Here is a 21089-nt window from a genome sequence, read left to right as displayed (position 1 = left end):
GTTGGTGCTAAACAGTGATGCATTAGAACTGTCCTAAGCCTGATCTGTTCCCTGAGGAGACTTTCCATGAAGACACCATCCCAAGTAAGCCAGTCCGTGTCAAATGGATGTCTTGACAATGTTAAACTGGCCTTTTCAGGCACCTTTATCTTGAACTGAGGCCAGGATTCTCATTGATTGTTATAATCCGTCAGTGACCCTGTTGCGTGATTCACTACTTATTTTATTTTTTAAGAGACAGGGTCTTGCTGTGTTGCCCAGGCTGGAGTACAGTGGCATGAACATAGCTCACTGCAACCTGGAACTCCTGGGCTCCAGTGATCTTCTGGGCTCAGCCTCCTAGGTAGTTGGGATTACAAGCATGAAGCACTTTGCCTTGCTCTGGCCCAACTGTATTTAAAAAACACAGAGCCAAAAAACAAAAAAAGCAAACCAGAAAGAACAAAATATAGAGCCAGTAATTTTAATGTGTGTGTAAACCTCTTTAGTCACACACACACACACACACACACACTATATATAAATGAAATGTGTAGGCAAAGCTTTACGGTAAAAGGAGCACTTTCTGGTTAACTTCAAGGCCTTGTCCTTCACTTTTAAAAAATTTTGTTTTGACCAGTGTGGCTGTCAAGTGTTATTAGAGTTCATGTGGATTTTATAGTTTTGGAACTTAAATCTGGTATGAAAAGGTGAGCTTCTATTCAAAGTAATTCAAACCAGACAAAGTAAATACAATTGTTCTTGGCCACAATAAATCAAATGCATTATAGAAAAAATAAGTGCTGTCTAAAGAGAGCCTCATTCTCTGAAGGAGTAAGTTTTTCAAAGTAGATTTTTCCCTTTTCTTCTCAGTTATGTGAAAAAAGTGTTTTTTTTTTTGTTTGTTTGTTTGTTTTTGTTTTTGTTTTTGAGACAGCATCTCACTCTGTTGCCCAGGCTGGAGTGCAGTGGTACGACCTCGGCTCACTGCAACCTCTGCCTCCCGGGTTCAAGCCATTCTCCTGTCTCAGCCTCCTGAAAGTAGCTGGGATTACAGGCGCCCACCACCATGTCCAGCTAGTTTTTGTATTTTTGTATTTTAGTTTCACTGTGTTGGCCAGGCTGGTCTTGAACTCCTGACCTCACGTGATCCACCTGTCTTGGCCTCCCAAAGTGCTGGGATTACAGGCGTGAGCCATTGCGTCTGGCCCCTGAAAAAAAAGTGTTTTTTTTTTCAGCCTTTTTTCTTATTTTAATACCTTTTAATATCTGTTTTTAGAATAGTTCTGAGTTTTTTCAAGCAAAACATAAAGTTATTTTAAGAAATTATATGGAACAACAAGAATGTGATATATGTTTGATAAAAAGGTTATAATAATATTGGATATTAAAGCATCTCTCTGTACTTCTTAAGGCACAGGTCAGTATCATCACTCTTATTCTGAAAATTTTTAAAGACCTCCTTTTCCTGCAAAAAGAAGTACAAACTTCTCGTCATAATATTTTATACTTTCCATGATCTTTCCCTGATCTAATTTTATAATTCCTGTGAAGCTTTTCTGTGCAACCCAACACTAAAATTCCATGATTGCTTCCTCCTTCTTACACACCTTGTGATTGCATACCATGACCCCTTTATACATACTCCTTACTCAGCTTGAAGTGGGCTTCCCCATATCCAGTTTTTCATTTGACAGTTGTTTACTGAGTACTTACCATGGCCTGACCTCACGCCCATAGCTGGAGGTGAAATGATAATCAGGACAGTGTCATTGTCCTTGAGGAGTTTTCAGTCTGATCAAGGGGAGGAGGGTTCTTGTGTAGAGTGTAAGGCCAATGTACAGGTGTACATTGTATACACCTAGGGCTGCAGGAGAATGGGGAGAGTGACTAGCTTTGAGGAAATTGGATGAGGCTTCATAGAGCAGGTGGTCTTTAATCTGAGTTTTAAAAAGTAGAGGGGGAAAAATATCTGAATATAAATGGGGCTGTGCAATTCAAACCTGTGTCGTTCAAGAGTCACATGTACATAAAATATGTAAAAGTTTCATTCCATTCTTATAAAATCTTTTTTAAATTATGATATCAATACCTATTTATTCTATACAGTTTGGAAGTTACAGAAGGAAAATCCTTCAGTTATACTAATAGGAAAAAGCTATTGGAGGCTTTCCTATTAAAAAGGCTTTACAAGGCAGAGAAGACTAGAGAGTGGGAACGTTGTGTTCCGAGATAGGGCAGTATGAAAGCAGTATGGCATATTCAGGGAAGGGGAAGTGGGTAGGTTTGGAGCACAGGGTGATTGAAGATGAGTCTGGAGATGAGTGAGACAAATGTCTCTCTGTGCTTGTCAAAGTGGTCTCTGGACCAACAGCATCAGCATCACCTGGAAAATTATTGAAATGAAACTTCTCTGTGTCTACTCCAGACCTATTGAATCAAAATCCCAGTGGTAAGGGACAGGAATCTGTGTTTTTACAAGCTCTCCAATTTAAGAAGCACTCTTCTATTTCATGGAAAGGGATTGATTGGACTCTTCCCTATAAGCAATTGGGAGGAATGAGAAGTTTTTAAGCCTGGAGGCATTATGATCAATTTTGTGTTTTAGGAAGACCCATTCGTTGAATCAACGTTTATTTATTTATTTATTTATTAAGGTGGAGTCCTGCTCTGTTGCCCAGGCTGGAGTGCAATGGCGCAATCTCAGCTCACTGCAACCTCCGCCTCCCGGGTTCAAACAATTATCCTGCCTCAGCCTCCCGAGTAGCTGGGATTACAGGCATGTGCCACCACGCCTGGCTAATTTTTGTATTTTTACTAGAGATGGGGTTTTGCCATGTTGGCCAGGTTGGTCTCGAACTCCTGACCTCAGGTGATCGCCCGCCTCGGCCTCCCAAAGTGCTGGGATTACAGGCGTGAGCCACCGCGCCTGGCCTGAATCAACATTTATTTAGTGCCTCTCGTATGTTCCGCATGCAGGTAGGCACCTGGAATACAATGGTGACCAAGGTACCATGGTTCCCACCCAGTGGAAACCACAATATAATGGGAAACAGATTATAATTAGTACATTATGAATAAATAACTATAAATTATGATAATTATTTACTGATACCAAGTTTATTTTTCAAGAACTAGATAAAATGCTAACCCCATAATAGAGGTTACATTAACTTTACTCCAATGTATACATTATTTCAACAGCACTTTGCTTGTCTGCAAGAACTCTTAATACATTCTTTCCTACTAACGTTCCTTTGAGAGCAAGAGAGTATTTTATCGACTTGGTTAAGTTACTCTTTTGTGTTTTTCTCTCTTGTTCTCCTTTTTTCTCTTCTCTCTAAAGACTGCTCAAGGTGGTGGTCATCGAACACTCCTCTACGGACATGCCATATTGCTGCGCCATTCCTATAGTGGCATGGTGAGTATGCATTTTATTTCATCTCCCTGTGGTCATGCTGATCCATTTGGGGGTACACGGTCAGCAAATGCTGGTAGCATCATTTCTGCAATGGTATTAATGAGCTTGGATGTTTGTGTTCTTTAATATCTTTGCACCCTCGTTAGTTTCTCATATAAAAGATGAAAGTCAGCTCAGATGACTTTTAAGGTCCTTTAATTCTATCATTATATGATTACCATCTTTAGTATCTTACTTTTGATAGAGTAGTTTTAGGAGGAGAGAGGTATAAGAGTCAAATAAGAGATATTTTCTTTTCTGATTTTGTTTTAAAGAGTTCATTTATTAGAGAAATAAGGTATCTTCATTGAAATATCAGATTTAAGAAAATCTACCTGTGAGCTCCAGTATTAATTGTACTCACCAACTTCTTTTTCTTCTTCACCAGGTTTCTCTTTTACCACATCTGCTCCTCCTTTCACCCAGTTATTCACTAGGCTTCTCTTGGGCACAGTTTTCTTATTCTCTGCCTCATGTATATATGCACATATATATGTGTATATATGTAAATGTTTTAAATATATATTTTATAAATACTTTAATGTATTCTTAGATATTACATATACAGCTGACCCTTGAACAACATAGGAGTTAGGGGTGCCAATCTCCTGCACAGTAGAAAGTCACATATAACGTTTGATTCCTCAAAAGATAACTATTAATATCCCCCTGTTGACCAGAAGCCTTACCAATACCAGTCAACACATATTTTTTATATGTATTATATACTGTATTGTAATAAAGTAAGCTAGAGAAAAGAAAATATTAAGAATATCAAAAGAAAAATATATTTTCTATACATTAAGTGGAAATGGATCATCATAAAGATTTTCATTCTCATTGTCTTTGTGTCAAATAGGCTAAGGAGGAGGAAGAGGAGGAATTGGTTTTGCTGTCTCAGGAATGGTAGAGGGGGAAGAACATCTTAGTAAGTGGGCCCGTGCAGTTCAAACCTGTGTTGTTCAAGGGTCAACTATACATAGAATATGTAAAAAATATGCAAAAGTTTCATTCTCCTTTTTTTTTTGAGACGGAGTCTGGTTCTGTCACCCAGGCTGGGGTGCAGTGGCGCGATCTCGGCTCACTGCAAGCTCCGTCTCCCAGGTTCACGCCATTCTCCTGCCTCAGCCTCCCGAGTAGCTGGGACTGCAGGTGCCCGCCGCCACACCCAGCTAATTTTTTCTATTTTTAGTAGAGACGGGGTTTCATCATGTTAGCCAGGATGGTCTCGATCTCCTGACCTGGTCATCCGCCTGCCTCGACCTCCCGGAGTGCTGGGATTACAGGCGTGCGCCAACACGCCCGGCCTCATTCTATTCTTATAAGAGCTTTATTAAATTATAAAAGCAATACATATTCTATATGATTTGGAAGTTGCGGAAGAAAAATTCTGATCACACTAATAGGAAAAAACTGTTGGAGGCTTTTAAAAAAAATTTTAATCTCTTCTGTCCTTAAGGTTTTTTTTTTTTTTTTAAACATAATTGAGATCTTACTACGTTACCAAATTTATATTATTTTGTTTTTTGAGATAGGGTCTTGCTGTCACCCAGGCTGAAGTGCAGTGGTATGATCATGGCTAACTATAGCCTTGAACTCCGGGACTCAAGTGATTCTCTTGCTTCAACCTCCTGAGTAGCTAGGACTACAGGCATGTGCTACCACGCCTGGCTAATTTTTAAATTTCTTGTAGAGATGGGAGTCTCACCATCTTGCCTAAGCTGGTCTTGAGCTCCCAGGCTGAAACGATCCTCTCGCCTTGGCCTCCCAAAGTCCTGGGATTACAGGCATGAGCCACCATGCCTGACATGATTTTCTTTTCCTTTTCTTGTAACATAAGCATTTTCCATGTTGTTTACATTGTCAACATAATTTTAGTGGCTACATGATAGTTCAATATCTAGAATATTATACAATATCTATAATAATATACTTGATCATTCCTTTTAAAAAGTAGATGGTTCTCGTATTATGTAAATTTTTCTAAAGCAGAAGACTAAGTATCAATACCACTATCTGACTGGATTAAGAAAATGTGGCACATATACACCATGTAATATTATGCAGCCATAAAAAAGGATGAGTTCATGTCCTTTGTAGGGACATGGATGAAGCTGGAAACCATCATTCTCAGCAAACTATCACAAGGACAAAAAACCAAACACTGCATGTTCTCACTCATAGGTGGGAATTGAATAATGAGAACACTTGGACACAGGAAGGGGAACATCACACACCGGGGCCTGTTGTGGGGTGGGGAGAGGTGGGAGGGATAGCATTAGGAGATACACCTAATGTAAATGACGAGTTAATGGGTGCAGCACACCAATATGGCACATGGCACATGTATACGTATGTAACAAACCTGCACGTTGTGCACATGTACCCTAAAACTTAAAGTATAATAAAAAATAAAAATAAAAAATACCACTATCCAACAAGGGCACACAAGTTTTCAATCTCAATCATGGGTATTTATGTGATAACTTGATTTTAATTGTCTATTTAATGAAATTCAAAAGTATAGGATGAGAAGTATAGGAAATACATGGACGTGATTTTAATGATGATTTAATAATATCATTTCTTTTAATGTGTTACATCACATGAATAGGTCAGATAAGAAAACTTGTGATCATGTTAGCAAGTGCTGGAAAAGGTTTTTAATAAAACTTCATGCTCATTCTTAATAAAAACTAAACATTGATTACTTCCTCAATGATAAAGATTATCAGTGTCAAATCAATAGTGAATATTGTAATTGTGAAATGCTGAAGCCATTTTTAAAATCAAATTAACTAAAATAAAAATAAGAATATGTTTTATCTACCATTGCTAACTAACATTGTTCTGGAAATTTTGGCTGACATGTCAAGATATAAAACATAAAACAGTTTCACAAAGTGGTTGGATGTAAGAAAAATATGTAAAAACAATTTGTATAGAGCAATCACATATTAAAATTTTATGTAAACAATTCCACATTCTACAGCAATCAAAACACGTGAACTACATGAAATAATAAATGTGAGGGTTTCTTTTAAGACAACTACTCTCTATACATAATAGTTGGGTTAAGAGCCTCAACTTGTTGTTAGATTTGGATTCAGTCTTGGTTTGCCAGATGCTGAACAGCCTGGGATATTTTGCATAATCAAGCCTGTAATTACACCTGAAATTTTTACTAGAGATGGGGTTTTGCCATGTTTATTTAATGAATATTAAATAAACATGCCATGTTTATTTAATGAATATTTATTCATTAAATAAATATTATTTGGCATCTACTTGTGCTAGGTACTGTTTTAGGTCCTGGATATAGTAGTGAATAAGACCAAGTTCTTGCTCTCTTTAATTAACACTTAGTGGAATAATCATAGTATCTACCTCAGAGTTACTAGAAACATTAAGGAGAAAGCATATGTTAATAGTTAACAGTGCCTAATACTGTACTGTTATTGAAAAAATTGCAAAAGACTTTAATAGGAATCACTTTGTGTTTGGGAAGTCTGATTATTGCAAAGTTGTTACCTTTTTAAAAAATAAAGGCAGATGTTAAGCACAATTTATATTTAAAGTCTATAAACAGAGGGGATTATCGTGGGCTACCTGTCTTGAGGTCAGACTGACACTTCTGCTGTGGCTAAAAACAAGTTTAGGGACCCTGGGAGCCTCTTGACTATAACCTTGGGAGCCATTGCTTTGTAGTTAAGAGTCAGAATCAGAATCTGCAGGTCAATTTGATTTCACATCCCCGTGGCACTGAATTCCACCTAACATACCAGCCTATCTGCCACTGATTGGTTCATCTGCCTTTCACATTCACAGACACATACTTAGCTGGTTGGGCCCTATACCGTAATAAGAAATTTCTAGCCTTTGCATTATTTTTCCAGTGATTCTAAAGGGGGCTTGCTGGCAGTGTACTTGCTTGGTGATGGTAATGTACTTTGAGTTCCTACCACATTCATCTTTGTATCTCTGTTCTTACAATACTTTGTGGCATGGGGGTTGGGGAACAGTAGGCTTGAAAAATGATCCTAAACTTTATGTCCAAGAATATACAGTTAGGAACACATAAGGGTGGGAAGAATAAGGAGATGATGGTGTTGCAAGAGTGATTACTCCTGTGGAAATGCACATGTATGTAGACACACGATAAACCTCATTTTAGTGCAGTGACATGCTGTGCACCAAAATAAATTCTAGGTGGATTTCAAAGAGTTAAACATTTTTAAATGGAAACAAAACTGGAAGATAAAAGAGAATAGTCTTCAAATTTGTTTAGGAGAAAGATTTCTAACTGTCAGACTACATTGTACTTTTGCAGATGATCATGAATATCACATGAAGTGAGAGATGTACAAATACATCCCCAGTTACTTGTCTTCCTGTACTGACAGAGAACATTTCCTTTGTCTTTTAGAAGGGAAAAAAAGACTACAATTCCTTTAGGATATTGCCCCTAATGCATGCTGTTCTGCCTCACAGACATTTAAAAATCTGGGCTTTGTGCAGAAGCATCCAGATTTTCAGGAAAACACTAAGAACAGTAGGGATAGATGGATGCCAAATTACAGGTCAGAATAAGACTCTGCTGGTACAATTATAAACCTTAATGATGGCTGGTCACTGTGGCTCATGCCTATAATCCCGGCACCTTGGGAGATGGAGGTGGGAGATTGCTTGAGTTTAGGAGTTTGAGATCACCTTGGGCAACATAGGGAGATCTCATCTCTATGAAAAAAAAAAAAAAAAATTAACCAGGTGTAGTGGTGCACACTTGTGGTCCCAGCTACTTGGGAACCTGAGGTAGGAGGATCACTTGAGTCTAGGAGTTCGAGACCAGCCTGGGCAACATGGTGAAACCGTATCTCTATAAAAAAGAAAATAATTAGCCAGGCATAGTGGCATGTGCCTGCAGTCCCAGCTACTCAGGAGGCTGAGGTGGGATGATTGCTTGAGCCCAGGAGGTTGAGGCTACAGTGAGCTGTGATCACGCCACTGCACTTCCAGCCTGAGCAACAGAGCAACCTTGTCTCAAAAACAAACAACAGACAAACAAAACTTCTACTTACAACTACTGATTTTGTATTTTGTAGTATCTGTGCTGCCTGTCCACCTCCCGGTCTTCAACTGATAAGCTGGCTTTTGATGTTGGCTTGCAAGAGGACACCACAGGTGAGCATCTCGTGCTGCAGGAAGCCAGGTTCAGAGAGAACCCTGCAGGGATTGGACTGGAAGAAGCTGGGAAATACGATACATGGGATGAATGTTCTTATGGATGGAGTTAGGAAAGAATGTTCTAATGAAAGTTTTTCCTAGAAGGGGAAGTGTATATCATTCCTCTTGGTTATTCCCACATCATTAGTTGGATGTTCAAACTAGGCTTCAAACCTCATTCTTCTTGTAGGTTTGGATAGGAAATTAATGTTTACTACATGATTTACTGGGTGTTAACCATATTAACGTGCACTAATTAGTTTGTGAAGTAATTCTACATGTCCCTCTCAAAAATGTTTTTAAGTCTGAAAATATAACATACTTGATGCCAACATTCAAATAAAAAGGTAAAAAATGAAAGTCTCCTTCATTTCTCTGCCCACAGGGCATTATTCTACATACCCTACATACCTGTCCAAGCAGACATGCATTTTCAGATTTGTGAAACAAAAATGTATATATTAACACTTTTTTTTTTTGTTTGGAGAATCAAAATAGGAGAACACAAACTTGATGTTCTTCTCAGTACTCTGAGGACTTTGCATTGACTTTATATACCCCTAAAAAATTGGACTGTTTTGTCTTTTACAATGAGCATGCATCACTTTGTAATTAAAAATAAAGACCAAGTAGAAAAAACAATGGAAGGAAATAGTTCAACTTTTATTAAGTTGTTCTTTTCAAGAGTGAGATCAAGCTATCCTCTCACTTCACTCCCCCTCTTTAAAATATTTACCCATCTTTTACAAACAAGAAAAAGGTAAAAACAAAGCTATGTTTACCAGCCTTATAAACTTTTTAATAGACCAATGCATCGTCTTATAAAAGAAATTCCAAGAACCCCCGGCACCAGAAAGATAAATAAATATATTATTCTGATTTTGTTTTGTACAGGCTCTGTCATTCCTCTGTATTTTTGCTAGTTTTTTAGTTTTCTTATTCTAGTTAATGTATTTCAGCACACAGTTGGATGAGAAAGTTGTCAGTTCTCTCTTCAAAAGAAGTAAAAGACGCAGACAGTCTAGAACTTGTTTTCATACATTGAGAAGATTATGTAATAGTCAAAACAAAACAAGTCAGTGTTTTCTCTCTGCGTCCTGATTTCCTTATGCTACTCTGTTTTTTCCTATAGTTCCCTACCTCTTCTGAATTCCTCAATTATTTATTGTATTTATTATTTGTTGTCTGCCTGCCTTCATCAGAATTAAACTCATAAGGCAGATAATTTTTTCTTCCTCTTTATTGATGTATCCCAGCCACTAAAGCAATGATTAGCCAATAGTGGGTACACTATAAATGTTTGAATGAATGAAAAGCTACCTGCAACTGTAAAAATGTGAATTGGATGAATGAAGATAAAGAATTCTGCCAGGTGACATTCAGGTTAGATTATGGTTTGTATAAGAAAAGCAAGTTAGACTATGGTTTATGTAAGAAAAAACACAGATTACATATTGACTGTAAGAATACTTACAAAATATTATTTGGTAATTCATTTATTCACTCATGCAAAATGAATTTGTAGTGAGTGCTTATAATAGGCTAGCAGGAGATGGAGAAACCTCAGTAAACAAGACATACCAAGTCCCACTGTTAGGAACTTACATTCTCGCATTGAGGAATTAGTCAAGAAAAAAAAGAGTTATGGAAAAACCATAAAGTTGAGTGAAGGGAAAGAATGGTAAATGATGACAGATATCATGTAAACACTCCTCTGATTTTGGGATAGAAGTTGCATTTAAGTTTTCAAAGGTATTATGAACAGAATGAAGAATGGCATGCCGAAGCTTATATGTTAGGTATTGGGAAGAAAGAGTAAAGAAGAGACATGTGGCTCATGAGGCTTATGCTTGACTTGTCCTAGAAGAAATTGTTTGGTTGATGTAAACCAAGATCTTTTATAATTCATTATTCTATAAAAGGATTCTTTTATATGTTACCTTTAGTTTAACAGAAAACATCACATTTTAAAATAATAAAGTAAAAAGGGGACAGGATAATACAATCTTTAGATGATAATACTTTGCATCCTTTTTTGAGTCAACATCCAAAAATAACTACTGAGAAAATTTTCAAAAAATTGTTACAATTGTCACATCACAAAACCCCAAGTCCTTATGAAAATTGACAAAAAGATGATTTTATAGAAAGCAGTTGAACAGTATAATGACATGTGAGTGTGTAAAGAATGAAATCAGATCAGTGTGAGTGGTGAATTTAGTCTTAGATGAGTATAAATAAATATCCCTTTAAAGCAATTCTTAGTGGAAGAAAAAGACATCAACCTTCCCTGAGTGTCACACCCAGTTTCTAGGAGAATAATCTTATTTTATCCTAAGCTAAGGCTTAATTATTTCTCTTTTCATGGTGTAAGAGATTAATTTGCATTAATTCCAGATTTCTGAAAGTTGTGTGTTTGGAATTATTGGCAAAGAAAATAGATTTTAATTAAGAGGAACTTTTTTGTGTTTCACATATAAATATCTCTGCAGGTGAGGCTTGTTGGTGGACCATACACCCTGCCTCTAAGCAGCGATCAGAAGGAGAAAAAGTACGAGTTGGAGATGACCTCATCTTAGTTAGCGTGTCCTCTGAAAGGTACTTGGTAAGTGTGGAAAGTAGGATCATGTATCTGGTGATACGCTAAATGACAAGTCAATAAAATGATCTCTTTAAGGTTTATATTGTAAATTGTCTACGAAAATTGCTTATAACCTTTCCTCTATCTCTATTAGATTAATTATAAGTAACTTCCTAAATGGAAGAGTAATGTGATGTGAGTGGAAATATAGCTCATCAGGTTTGTTCAGGCAGGCTTCCCTCGTGACCTTGGTACGCATGTTCATGATATTGATAGTGCCTTTTAATAAATTACTTTATTAATAGAATGTAAATGCAGTCTAATCAGGAATTAAAAATTCTATGGTCTTTATTTTGCACCTGATGAAAAGGCTATATTAATGAGGTTGTTATGACCTATTTTGGTATTTATGAAAGCAAATTATTATGTGAGGAACACATGCCATGTTAAGAAAGGAGTTTCAAAGAGTAGGGGCTGGAAATGGGAGAATGAAGAAAGAAGTTTGTGTTTAATCATTAAATGCTGTATTAGTCTGTTTTAATGCTGATGATAAAGACATACACCTAAGACTGGGCAATTTACAAAAGAAAGAGGTTTATTGGACTTACAGCCATGGCGGATGGTGAAAGACACGTCTCATGTGGCAGCAGACAAGAGACGAGAGCTTGTGCAGGGGAACTCCTCTTTTTAAAACCATTAGATCTCATGAGACTTATTCACTATCATGAGAACATGGGAAAGACTTGCCCCCCATTATTTAATTACCTCCCACCGGGTCCCTCCCACAACATGTGGGAATTCAAGATGAGATTCGGGTGGGGACATAGCCGAACCATATCAAAAACATTTTGAACTTTCGTGGTAAGGTCAATATGTATTTAATTTAACTTATTTAGTAAGTTATAGTTTTGCCAGAGAATAGTCCAATACAGAAGTTTACAGTAAATTGAAATGAAGTAAGTTGAAATGAAGATGTGAGGGATGCTAGAGCAAAATATTCATTTTAAGGTTGAAAAGTGACTAAATAAACATAAGATGGGGCATTGTAAACTTTATATGAATATTCACATGAAAAATCCCAGGCATCACAGTGTGTGATGATTGAAACAAAAATCTGAAATAGGGCATGTGGCAATTTAGCAGATACCGGGTTATAGAAAGTATTTTACCACTACCATAAATCAAAATGTAGTTCATGTGTTACTGGTTTAGGATTAAGTAAGTAGTTGATACCCCCTTTGTTCTATAAACATGAAATAGGGTAAGTTTGGGGGTGTTGTAAGTCAGTTTTGGTTTACCAATACATTTAATTCCAGATTTGAAGCATTTCTAGGAAGATTGGTTTTGTTTTGTTTCCCTTGCCTTGTAGAAGAGGTAATGATGAAGACAAGGAAATGGTATAACAGTGTCTCGTGTAACTGACAGAAACTATTAAATTAAATGGAGTGTCTGATGTTGCATAGCTATAGGGAGACCTGGAGCATTTCTCTACTTTTGTCCCTTAACCAATGTAGGTAGAAATAGTCACCATGTGAATTTCTAGGACAATACAGGTGTGCAGACTGTAAAATAAGCATTTATTAAGCCCTTGCTATATGCATGTGCTATGTATGTTAAGATGATGTATTTTGATCAGATATGCATTTTGAATTGTAGTTGTACCTGGAAACCAATAGCAGTAGAAATAATTCATGCACACTTTTAATATATAAATTATACACATACTTTATTTTGATTTCGACATAACTGTGAATTTTTTCTTGTTGTTGTTGTTGTACAATTTGTACTTCCGCTATGTGTCAGAGTTTATTTGACAGGATGGCATCATTATGCACTGAAAAATGGAAAATTCAGACCTCACAGGGCCAGGACTTCTAACATCTATTCCACAACTAACTACCTGAGAAAGTCATCTAATTCTCTGAACTCTGGCTTTCTCATCTGTAAAAAATGAGGTTGATGCTAATAATCATACATAGTGCCAAGGTTATTGTGAGGAAGCAATGAGATAATGGATTTAAATATGGGCAGAATTAAAAAGCACTATGCAAGTGAAAGCAATAATAATGATGATACATGAGGTTTACCTCCTATAGAAGGAAATAAACCTCATGATTAATTAAAATTTACAAGTGATTTCCAAACTACATTTTATTTTATTTTATTTTATTTATTTTTTGAGACAGGGTCTTGCCCTGTGGCCCAGGCTGGAGTACTGTGGCGATCATAGCTCACTGAAGCCTCAACCTCCTATTCTCCCCAGTCAGCCTCCAAAGTGGCTGGGACTACAGGCATGAGCCACACTTTGCCCAGCCTGTTCTACATAGCCAATTATTTATGTTCTCTTTCCTGGTAATCTTTTATATGGAGCTATAAGACAGCAGCCAACCAGGTTGTTAAAATTTCACTTTCATTTGGTAATGAAGTCATTGCTTTTATTGTTGATCTCTATGGACCTAGCATATAGCAGAAACAACATGAAAGGCCATGGACACATCACTCATGCTTTCTATCCTCAAATAATTAGTGGAGAAAACAAATCAAACACATACAGAGCTGTATGAGGATACTGTAAGACAGTAAATACGCATTACAGTATAGCTTAGAGATGCTGAAGGACATTCCTATGGGTATAGAGATGGTGAATTATTATCTTACATTCCCACCATGGTGGATAGTAGTGGATATTTGAAGTACTATGGTGTGGATTCAAAGACTTATTTGGAGGACTCAGTGAAAAGGATCTAGAGAAATTGAAAGATCAAGAAGTGAGTTCATGAAAGGACTTTGGGATAGGCAGAGGGAGTTGAAATAATCTATAGAATAAACCCTGAATAACTAAAGATGGGCTGTGTGTATATATATACACACTTGCCTTATAGAATACACAAACATATATATATATATATATATGATGATACAGATAGTAAGTTACTGTCACTATTTACTTGGTAGATTTGTGCCTGTTAAGAATGGTTAAAGAAGTCGGGCATGGTAGCTTATGCCTGTAATCCCAGCACTTTGGGAGGCCAAGGCGGGCGGATCATTTTAGGCCAGGAGTTTAAGACCAGCATAGCTAAAAAGCAAGACCCTGTCTCTACTAAAAAAATACAAAAATTAGGCCAGGCACGGTGGCTCATGCCTGTAATCCCAACACTCTGGGAGGCCGAGGCGGGTGGATTACCTGAGGTCAGGAGTTCAGGACTAGCCTGGCCAACATGGTGAAGCCCCATCTCTACTAAAAATAGAAAAATTAGCCAGGTGTGGTGGCAGGTGCCAGTAATCCCAGCTACTTGGGAGGCTGAGACAGGAGAATTGCTTCAACCCAGGAGGCAGAGGTTGCAGTGAGCTGAGATTGCACCGTTGCATTCCAGCCTGGGCGACAAGAGTGAAACTCCGTCTCAAAAAAAAATTGAGCTGGGCTTGGTGGTGCACACCTGTAATCCCAGCTACTCAGGAGGCTGAGGCAGGAGAATCGCTTGAACTGGGGAGGCGGAGGTTGCAATGAGCCGATATTGTGCCTCATGCCACTGCACTCCAGCCTAGGTGACAGAACGAGACTCCGTCTCAAAAAAAAAAAAAAAAAAAAAAAAAAAAAAAAAAAAAAAAAAGAATGCTTAAAGAAACAGCAGATATTTAACTAGAAGAAGAGATAGTTGGGAAAGAAACAGTGAAAGGAACATTATAGGTGATATTAAATAAAGATCTATCACGTGAAAGCAAGGTTCATCTTCTGAGGAGATGCTGATGTTGTTAAAAATAAGTAAGTTTAACAATGTGTCTGATAACAAATTAGTTAAAACTAACTTCTAAAAATAAACATTTCCTGTCATTGATTTTACAACTCCTTAGTCATCAGTGTCTATTGACCGATGAGCGATTTTTCTTTCACTAACAGTGATGGTTAAGCTAAGATTAAACTAGTAGTGCATGGGGTGCGCTAATACAACTATTACAATGCTAAATTGATGAAAGCTGGTTGAGAGGGTTGGTTTTCACCCTGTCCTCTGAGAAGATGCTTGTGGACAGAAGAGGATGCTGTGGACGGTACCTGGGATTGCTGCACCGTTGTCTGCTTTATATATTGAACATTGGGGCTCGATTCTGAGGTATAAAGGGTCTTAACCTCTAAAAATGGTTGTAAACACCTCACCCAGATAATGTCTTTTCTCATTTTTGCTGTTTTATATTCTGAGGTAAAAGGATATGTTAATCTTCTTTTCAAAAATATCCAAAAGGAAAGAATTTTTTTGCTCATTGAAAATCTTATTTTCTTTTAGAGAAGGCCTTAGCAAAGCACCTTAAGAGAAATATACAATTTAAAATAGAGAAAACATGGCCAAGTAGATATTACTGACTGAATTTATTTCAAACTAAATAAAATGAAGCTTACAAAACAATTTTTTTCTGTGTGTTAGCTGTAAAAATCACTCCAGTAAGCACAAATGTTTTCAATCTGCGGATTGGATTGTTTGCATTGGAAATGTAGATTTCCAACTGATTTTCTACTGATCAGGTTACTTAATGAAACAAGCCAAGTTTTTCGGATCTGTGGAAACATTGCCAAATAAACAACTGATTGAAAATATATTAGGAAAAGCAGAATGCTTATCTAAAGGGTGATGGAAAATGCTTAAGAGAAAGCTATTCTACAGTTCAAAAAATTTCTTTCTTTCTTACCCATCTCTAATTTCTTTTTTTCTTTTTTTATTTTTATTTTTATTTTTTATTATACTTTAAGTTCTAGGGTACATGTGCACAATGTGCAGGTTTGTTACATATGTATACGTGTGCCATGTTGGTGTGCTGCACCCATTAACTCATCATTTACGTCACATATATCTCCTATGCTATCCCTCCCCCCTCCCCCCACCCCACAACAGGCCCCGGTGTGTGATGTTCCCCTTCCTGTGTCCAAGTGTTCTCATTGTTCAACTCCCACCTGTGAGTGAGAACATGCGGTGTTTCGTTTTCTGTCGTTGCCATAGTTTGCTGAGAATGGTGGTTTTAAATTTCTAATAAAATATATAGATAATTATTGATTGCATAATAAATTGCTGAATTGCCTCAGGTTGTGTGAAAATAATGATAAAAGAGTGATCATAAATATTTTCAAGAGATTTATTATATGAACCAATTCATTTTTGATTAATTAGCCTTAAGCCTTTCTTTCCTCTCTGGCTCAGGTAATGGAACCATAAAATATTACATTTGGAAAGAACATCTATTTCTCTGCCCCTCATTTGTTTTTTTTTTTTTTTCAGAAGAAAAAACTGATGCTTGAGGAGTAATGTGACGTGTTTCTTTGTGTTTCCTGTCCTTAAATGACAATTTGTTCAGAATGTTGCATCACCAGGGCCGAAGTACCTGAAAGTTTAATAAAAGATGAATAAATGAGTGAATAATTGCATCAGATAAGGGTTCAATTGAGAGATTCTTGGTACGAAGTTTTTGTACCATGGACTTCCATTGCAAACTGATAAAACTTATTGACCTCATCTTAAAAATGGTGAAGTGCATAAAATAAATACGTAGGATCACAAAGGAAACTAAAGGTATTGAAGTATAGTTTGTGTACTCCAGCTAAAGAACTCCTGGAAGGTGATTTATCGTGTCCCTTCCATTTCTGAGATGTTGGACTTGTATCATGTAATGTCTTGTTACTCTTGGATCAGCAGTCTTGATTGACAACCCCTGCAACTACTCTGCATTCCAATCTAGATTTTTTTACATTTTCTTTTCTTTTTTCTTCTTCTTTTTTTTTTTTTTTAAGACGGAGTCTTGCTCTGTCCCCCAGGCTGGAGTGCAGTGGCACGATCTCGGCTCACTGCAAGCTCCGCCTCCTGGGTTCACGCCATTCTCCTGCCTCAGCCTTCCGAGTAGCTGGGACTGCAAGTGCCCGCCACCACACCCGGATAATTTTTTATATTTTTAGTAGAGATGGGGCTTCACCGTGTTGGCCAGGATGGTCTCGATCTCCTGACCTCGTGATCCGCCCGCCTCGGCCTCCCAAAATGCTGGGATTACAGGCGTGAGCCACCGTGCCCGGCCCTCCAATCTACATGTTTAAATACAATATCCTCTGAAGATTCATGTGCCTAATAGAGCTTGAAAATCACTAATCCTAGGATCAAAGTGAGACCCGGGTGCCCAGAGATTGGTGCCCAAAGCCCTTGTACTGCTGTTGGTGGATTGATGCTACCACATTTTTGTGTAAATCCTACAGTGGTTACATATTTCAGCCTAAGGCCGACTTGGCTTTCATCCTCTACCAATGTCTGTTTTTGCTTTAAGGATAATTCATCTCAGTTTCAGTAATTGAAACTGTTGTTGCTTTCTGAATATTGCATACCACAAGCCTGACGTGATGTGGTTTTTACCCAGACTTCCCTTTGCTGTTTGAGCAGCAAAATTGGAAGCATTCAAATTAGAATATTTTCTTTAGAAGAGTAGACCTTATTTAGAGAACTTTATATGATTGTAATATGATCTTAAGGACATATTTGGGACCTTTTCCCACAGACTGAAATTTTCATATGCTTATGGTTCCCTCATATTTATTATTTATCTTTAGGCATAGATATGATTTGGAAATTGCTTTTTTGACTCCCTCACCCTATTTTGTCACTGCTGAAAACTCCTTATTACCTAAAATCAAGGTCGTTGGTCTGGCGCCAGCCTTTGTCTGTGGACCTATCAGTCATTCCACCTCTTAGCATGTGCTGTCAGCCCCAAAGACAAAGCTCTCGGCTGTAATGTATGTCCCCGTATCTCCACCTTTGTGCTCACACTCTTGTCTTCAACACATTCCCCTTATCACACATTCCCCTTCTCAGAACTTCTTAGAGGGCCAGGGGGCCCAGCCCACTTCTGATAGCAAGGTTTCTGGTATGTTAAAAATAAAAATCCCCAAATGGTTTACAAAAATTTTTGGTATGTTTTAAATATTTGCACATAGCACATTCACGTTAATCCACATACTCAAATCCAATGTATGTAGACGCTTGTTTGGCGACAGCAAACATATAAATGTGAGACACAGGCCAAGTGATCCTACTGGCTCCCTCAAAGCCCCCAACCCATGAGAAACTCTGCTCTCATTTTGTTGTCTGGAGTGTTCTCTTCTTACAATTCCTGTAGCACGTTATGATTTACACAGCATTTTTAAAGGCTTTTTCCCACCTTCCATATCCATTTATTTATTTATTTATTTATTTACTTATTTATTATTTTATTTTATTTTTTTTGAGAAGTAGTCTCGCTCTTTCGCCCAGGCTGGAGTGCAGTGGCGTGATCTCGGCTCACTGCAAGCTCTGCCTCCTGGGTTCACACCATTCTCCTGCCTCAGCCTCCCGAGTAACTGGGATTACAGGCGCCTGCCACCATGCCCGGCTAATTTTTTGTATTTTTAGTAGAGACAGGGTTTCACCATGTTAGTCAGGATGGTCTCAATCTCCTGACCTCATGATCCACCTGCCTTGGTCTCCCAAAGTGCTGTGATTACAGGCGTGAGCCACCGCGCCCGGCTCTATTTATTTATTAATTTAATTGGTACATAATTTATTTTATTGGTACAAAATATCACATGTAGCCCATAAATATGTATATATTTTACATATACATACACGAAATACACAAAATGCTGTACCTCAGTATATAAAAAGTGTTGTGTGTAATGTTTGAGGTGATAGATATCTCAATTACCCTGATATGATCACTGCACACTGTATGCGTGTATCAAAATATCACATGTGATATGTTTATATACTGAGGTACAGCATTTTGTGTATTTATTTTACTCTATGAGATTAGCACCCTTGGGGTGGAGAATGTGTACTATTAATATACATAGTACATTCAGTGAACCCATGATGAATTAACAAATGATGGTAATCTACTTATCATAATATTACATAAGCTTTCACTTGGTCACAGATATGAGCACGGGTATTTTAAATTTTCAGATTTTGGTTAAAATCGGTGTCATTCACATGGATTTGTATGTGTGTGTGCCTGTGCACGTGCTTTTTTTAACACTAAGTTATTGAAATACGAGTATTTATGGAATAGCTTAAAATGTGTATTTTTATGTTTATGATACTTTGATTTTATGAGTTTTGTTAGCTTCTCCACATACATGTTTACTGGATAACATTGCCAGATGCTAGGAACACAGCTGTGAACCTGTGTCAGGTAGCTTCTAAAAGGGAAAAAGAAAATAAGCCCAAGAATTTCATTGTGTGATAATTGCTTTGAAGGGAAATATATTCTGCTTGTTTGTTAAAGCAGATGGGATGATTTATTTGTAAACAATTAAACAGTTTCAACATACTGAAGAAGAAATTGAGTCAATAAAGGAATCTTAGCTGGGATTACAGCTAAGACTGTAAGAATGACAGATTGAAGTAAAGAAGAAATTGTACAAAAGCAGGCAACTAGTTGAGGTTGAGGAGAGGAATAAGAGCAAATTATTGCTAAATCTTATGTATCAACTGGTAAACTTTCTATCTTACTAATTGGAAAAATGACTGATAAACACGATGTACATATCACAATGTTAAAAGTTTCTTTGGTTTTATTTTTAAGAGAAAGAGAGTGAACAACCTCTTCTCGATGGTGACTTGAGAATAGTATCTTTCTGTTAAAGAGACCCTTAGGATGTTTAAAAGGCCTGTGGAGTACACCTAAGGTGACTACTTTAGGCATGACCGGTCTTCATCTAACTAAGATGGTCAAGATTTCTGGGAAATTTCTGGTCTGATTAAAGTCTGTGAAAACTTAGGCTGTCATCAGCATTGGTAAAGCATTGCAGAAACATTGCAGGGATATTGGCAATGTTTACTGAGAAGACTCCACGGAAACAGGTGGTTGCTGTATGTATGTTTGAAATTCTAGAGGCAGCCAAGTTATGATGAGTAAAATAAGCAAGGCATATGGCTGTACTCATAATTTTGTTTTTCTTAGTTAACATTTGACAATTCAGTCTTATGGCTCTAAAAGATATTAAGTATGTTTTATTTTAATGTGTTCCTATTTTTAAGAAGGAAAATCTGAAATTTGCTAATATCTGAATTTTGGAAGAAATGTAGCTTGGTTTTAGATAGCTGTTAGGAAATATCGCCATCTAATGGCTTTTGCATCAAATTGCAGATAACAGTTCCTGAGGGACACCATAAAAGACCCCATAAGATGCCTAAGGACTTCATAAAATGAAGACTCCATAAACTTGGTCCAATAGATTTCACTTACTTCATCATCAAAAAGCTGTCAGAGTGTGATATGTAGAAAACCTAATTATAATTTTAAGTGCTCATTTTGTTCATCAATCATCGTTAAAACAGAAATAGTATCTTGTTACAAATAAACTTATTTAGTGTATTCATTTATGCATATTTTGATTATTGACTTAAGTCAGTAACTGTTAGAATGAAGTTTAAAAATCCCTAAATTCAGAGAAGAACTTCTTGTCTTCTGACTAGTTTTTTGATTCTTGAATGACAGGTTGAAACAGATGTTCTCTATGAACATAACCAAATCAGCAATGTTAAGTTTGCATTGCTAGAAGCGCTTACATGTTACAGCTTACCAGAGCCTGAAGTGATGCCTCCTTTTGCCTCTTGATACAGCATTTGTCTTATGGCAACGGCAGCTTACACGTGGATGCTGCTTTCCAGCAGACTCTCTGGAGCGTGGCCCCAATCAGCTCAGGAAGTGAGGCAGCCCAAGGTAAAAACTCCACTTCAATTAGAGGGGCTGTCCTTGATGCAAAGTTGACAGTCATCTTTGGAATTGTGGTAATGAGCTGATTGTTAATTAGAGCTTTTTGTCTGTGTCTAAATATTCTGT

At 37.3% G+C, this 21089-nt stretch overlaps 1 protein-coding gene across 1 annotated transcript in view; it reads left to right on the top strand.

The window, feature by feature from the left end:
- Positions 1–21089, top strand: part of RYR2 (ryanodine receptor 2) — a 786704-nt gene that overhangs the window by 313416 nt on the left and 452199 nt on the right. Inside the window, exons 4-7 of the mRNA XM_054561059.1 lie at positions 3326–3400; positions 8542–8620; positions 11155–11267; positions 20870–20969. Coding sequence (XP_054417034.1) covers positions 3326–3400; positions 8542–8620; positions 11155–11267; positions 20870–20969 — 367 coding nt within the window. The remainder of the gene's footprint in view (positions 1–3325; positions 3401–8541; positions 8621–11154; positions 11268–20869; positions 20970–21089) is intronic.

This window comes from Pongo abelii, chromosome 1 (genome assembly GCF_028885655.2).
Source record: "Pongo abelii isolate AG06213 chromosome 1, NHGRI_mPonAbe1-v2.0_pri, whole genome shotgun sequence".
Lineage (NCBI taxonomy): Eukaryota > Metazoa > Chordata > Mammalia > Primates > Hominidae > Pongo > Pongo abelii.
This window is presented reverse-complemented; position numbering and strand designations above follow the sequence as displayed.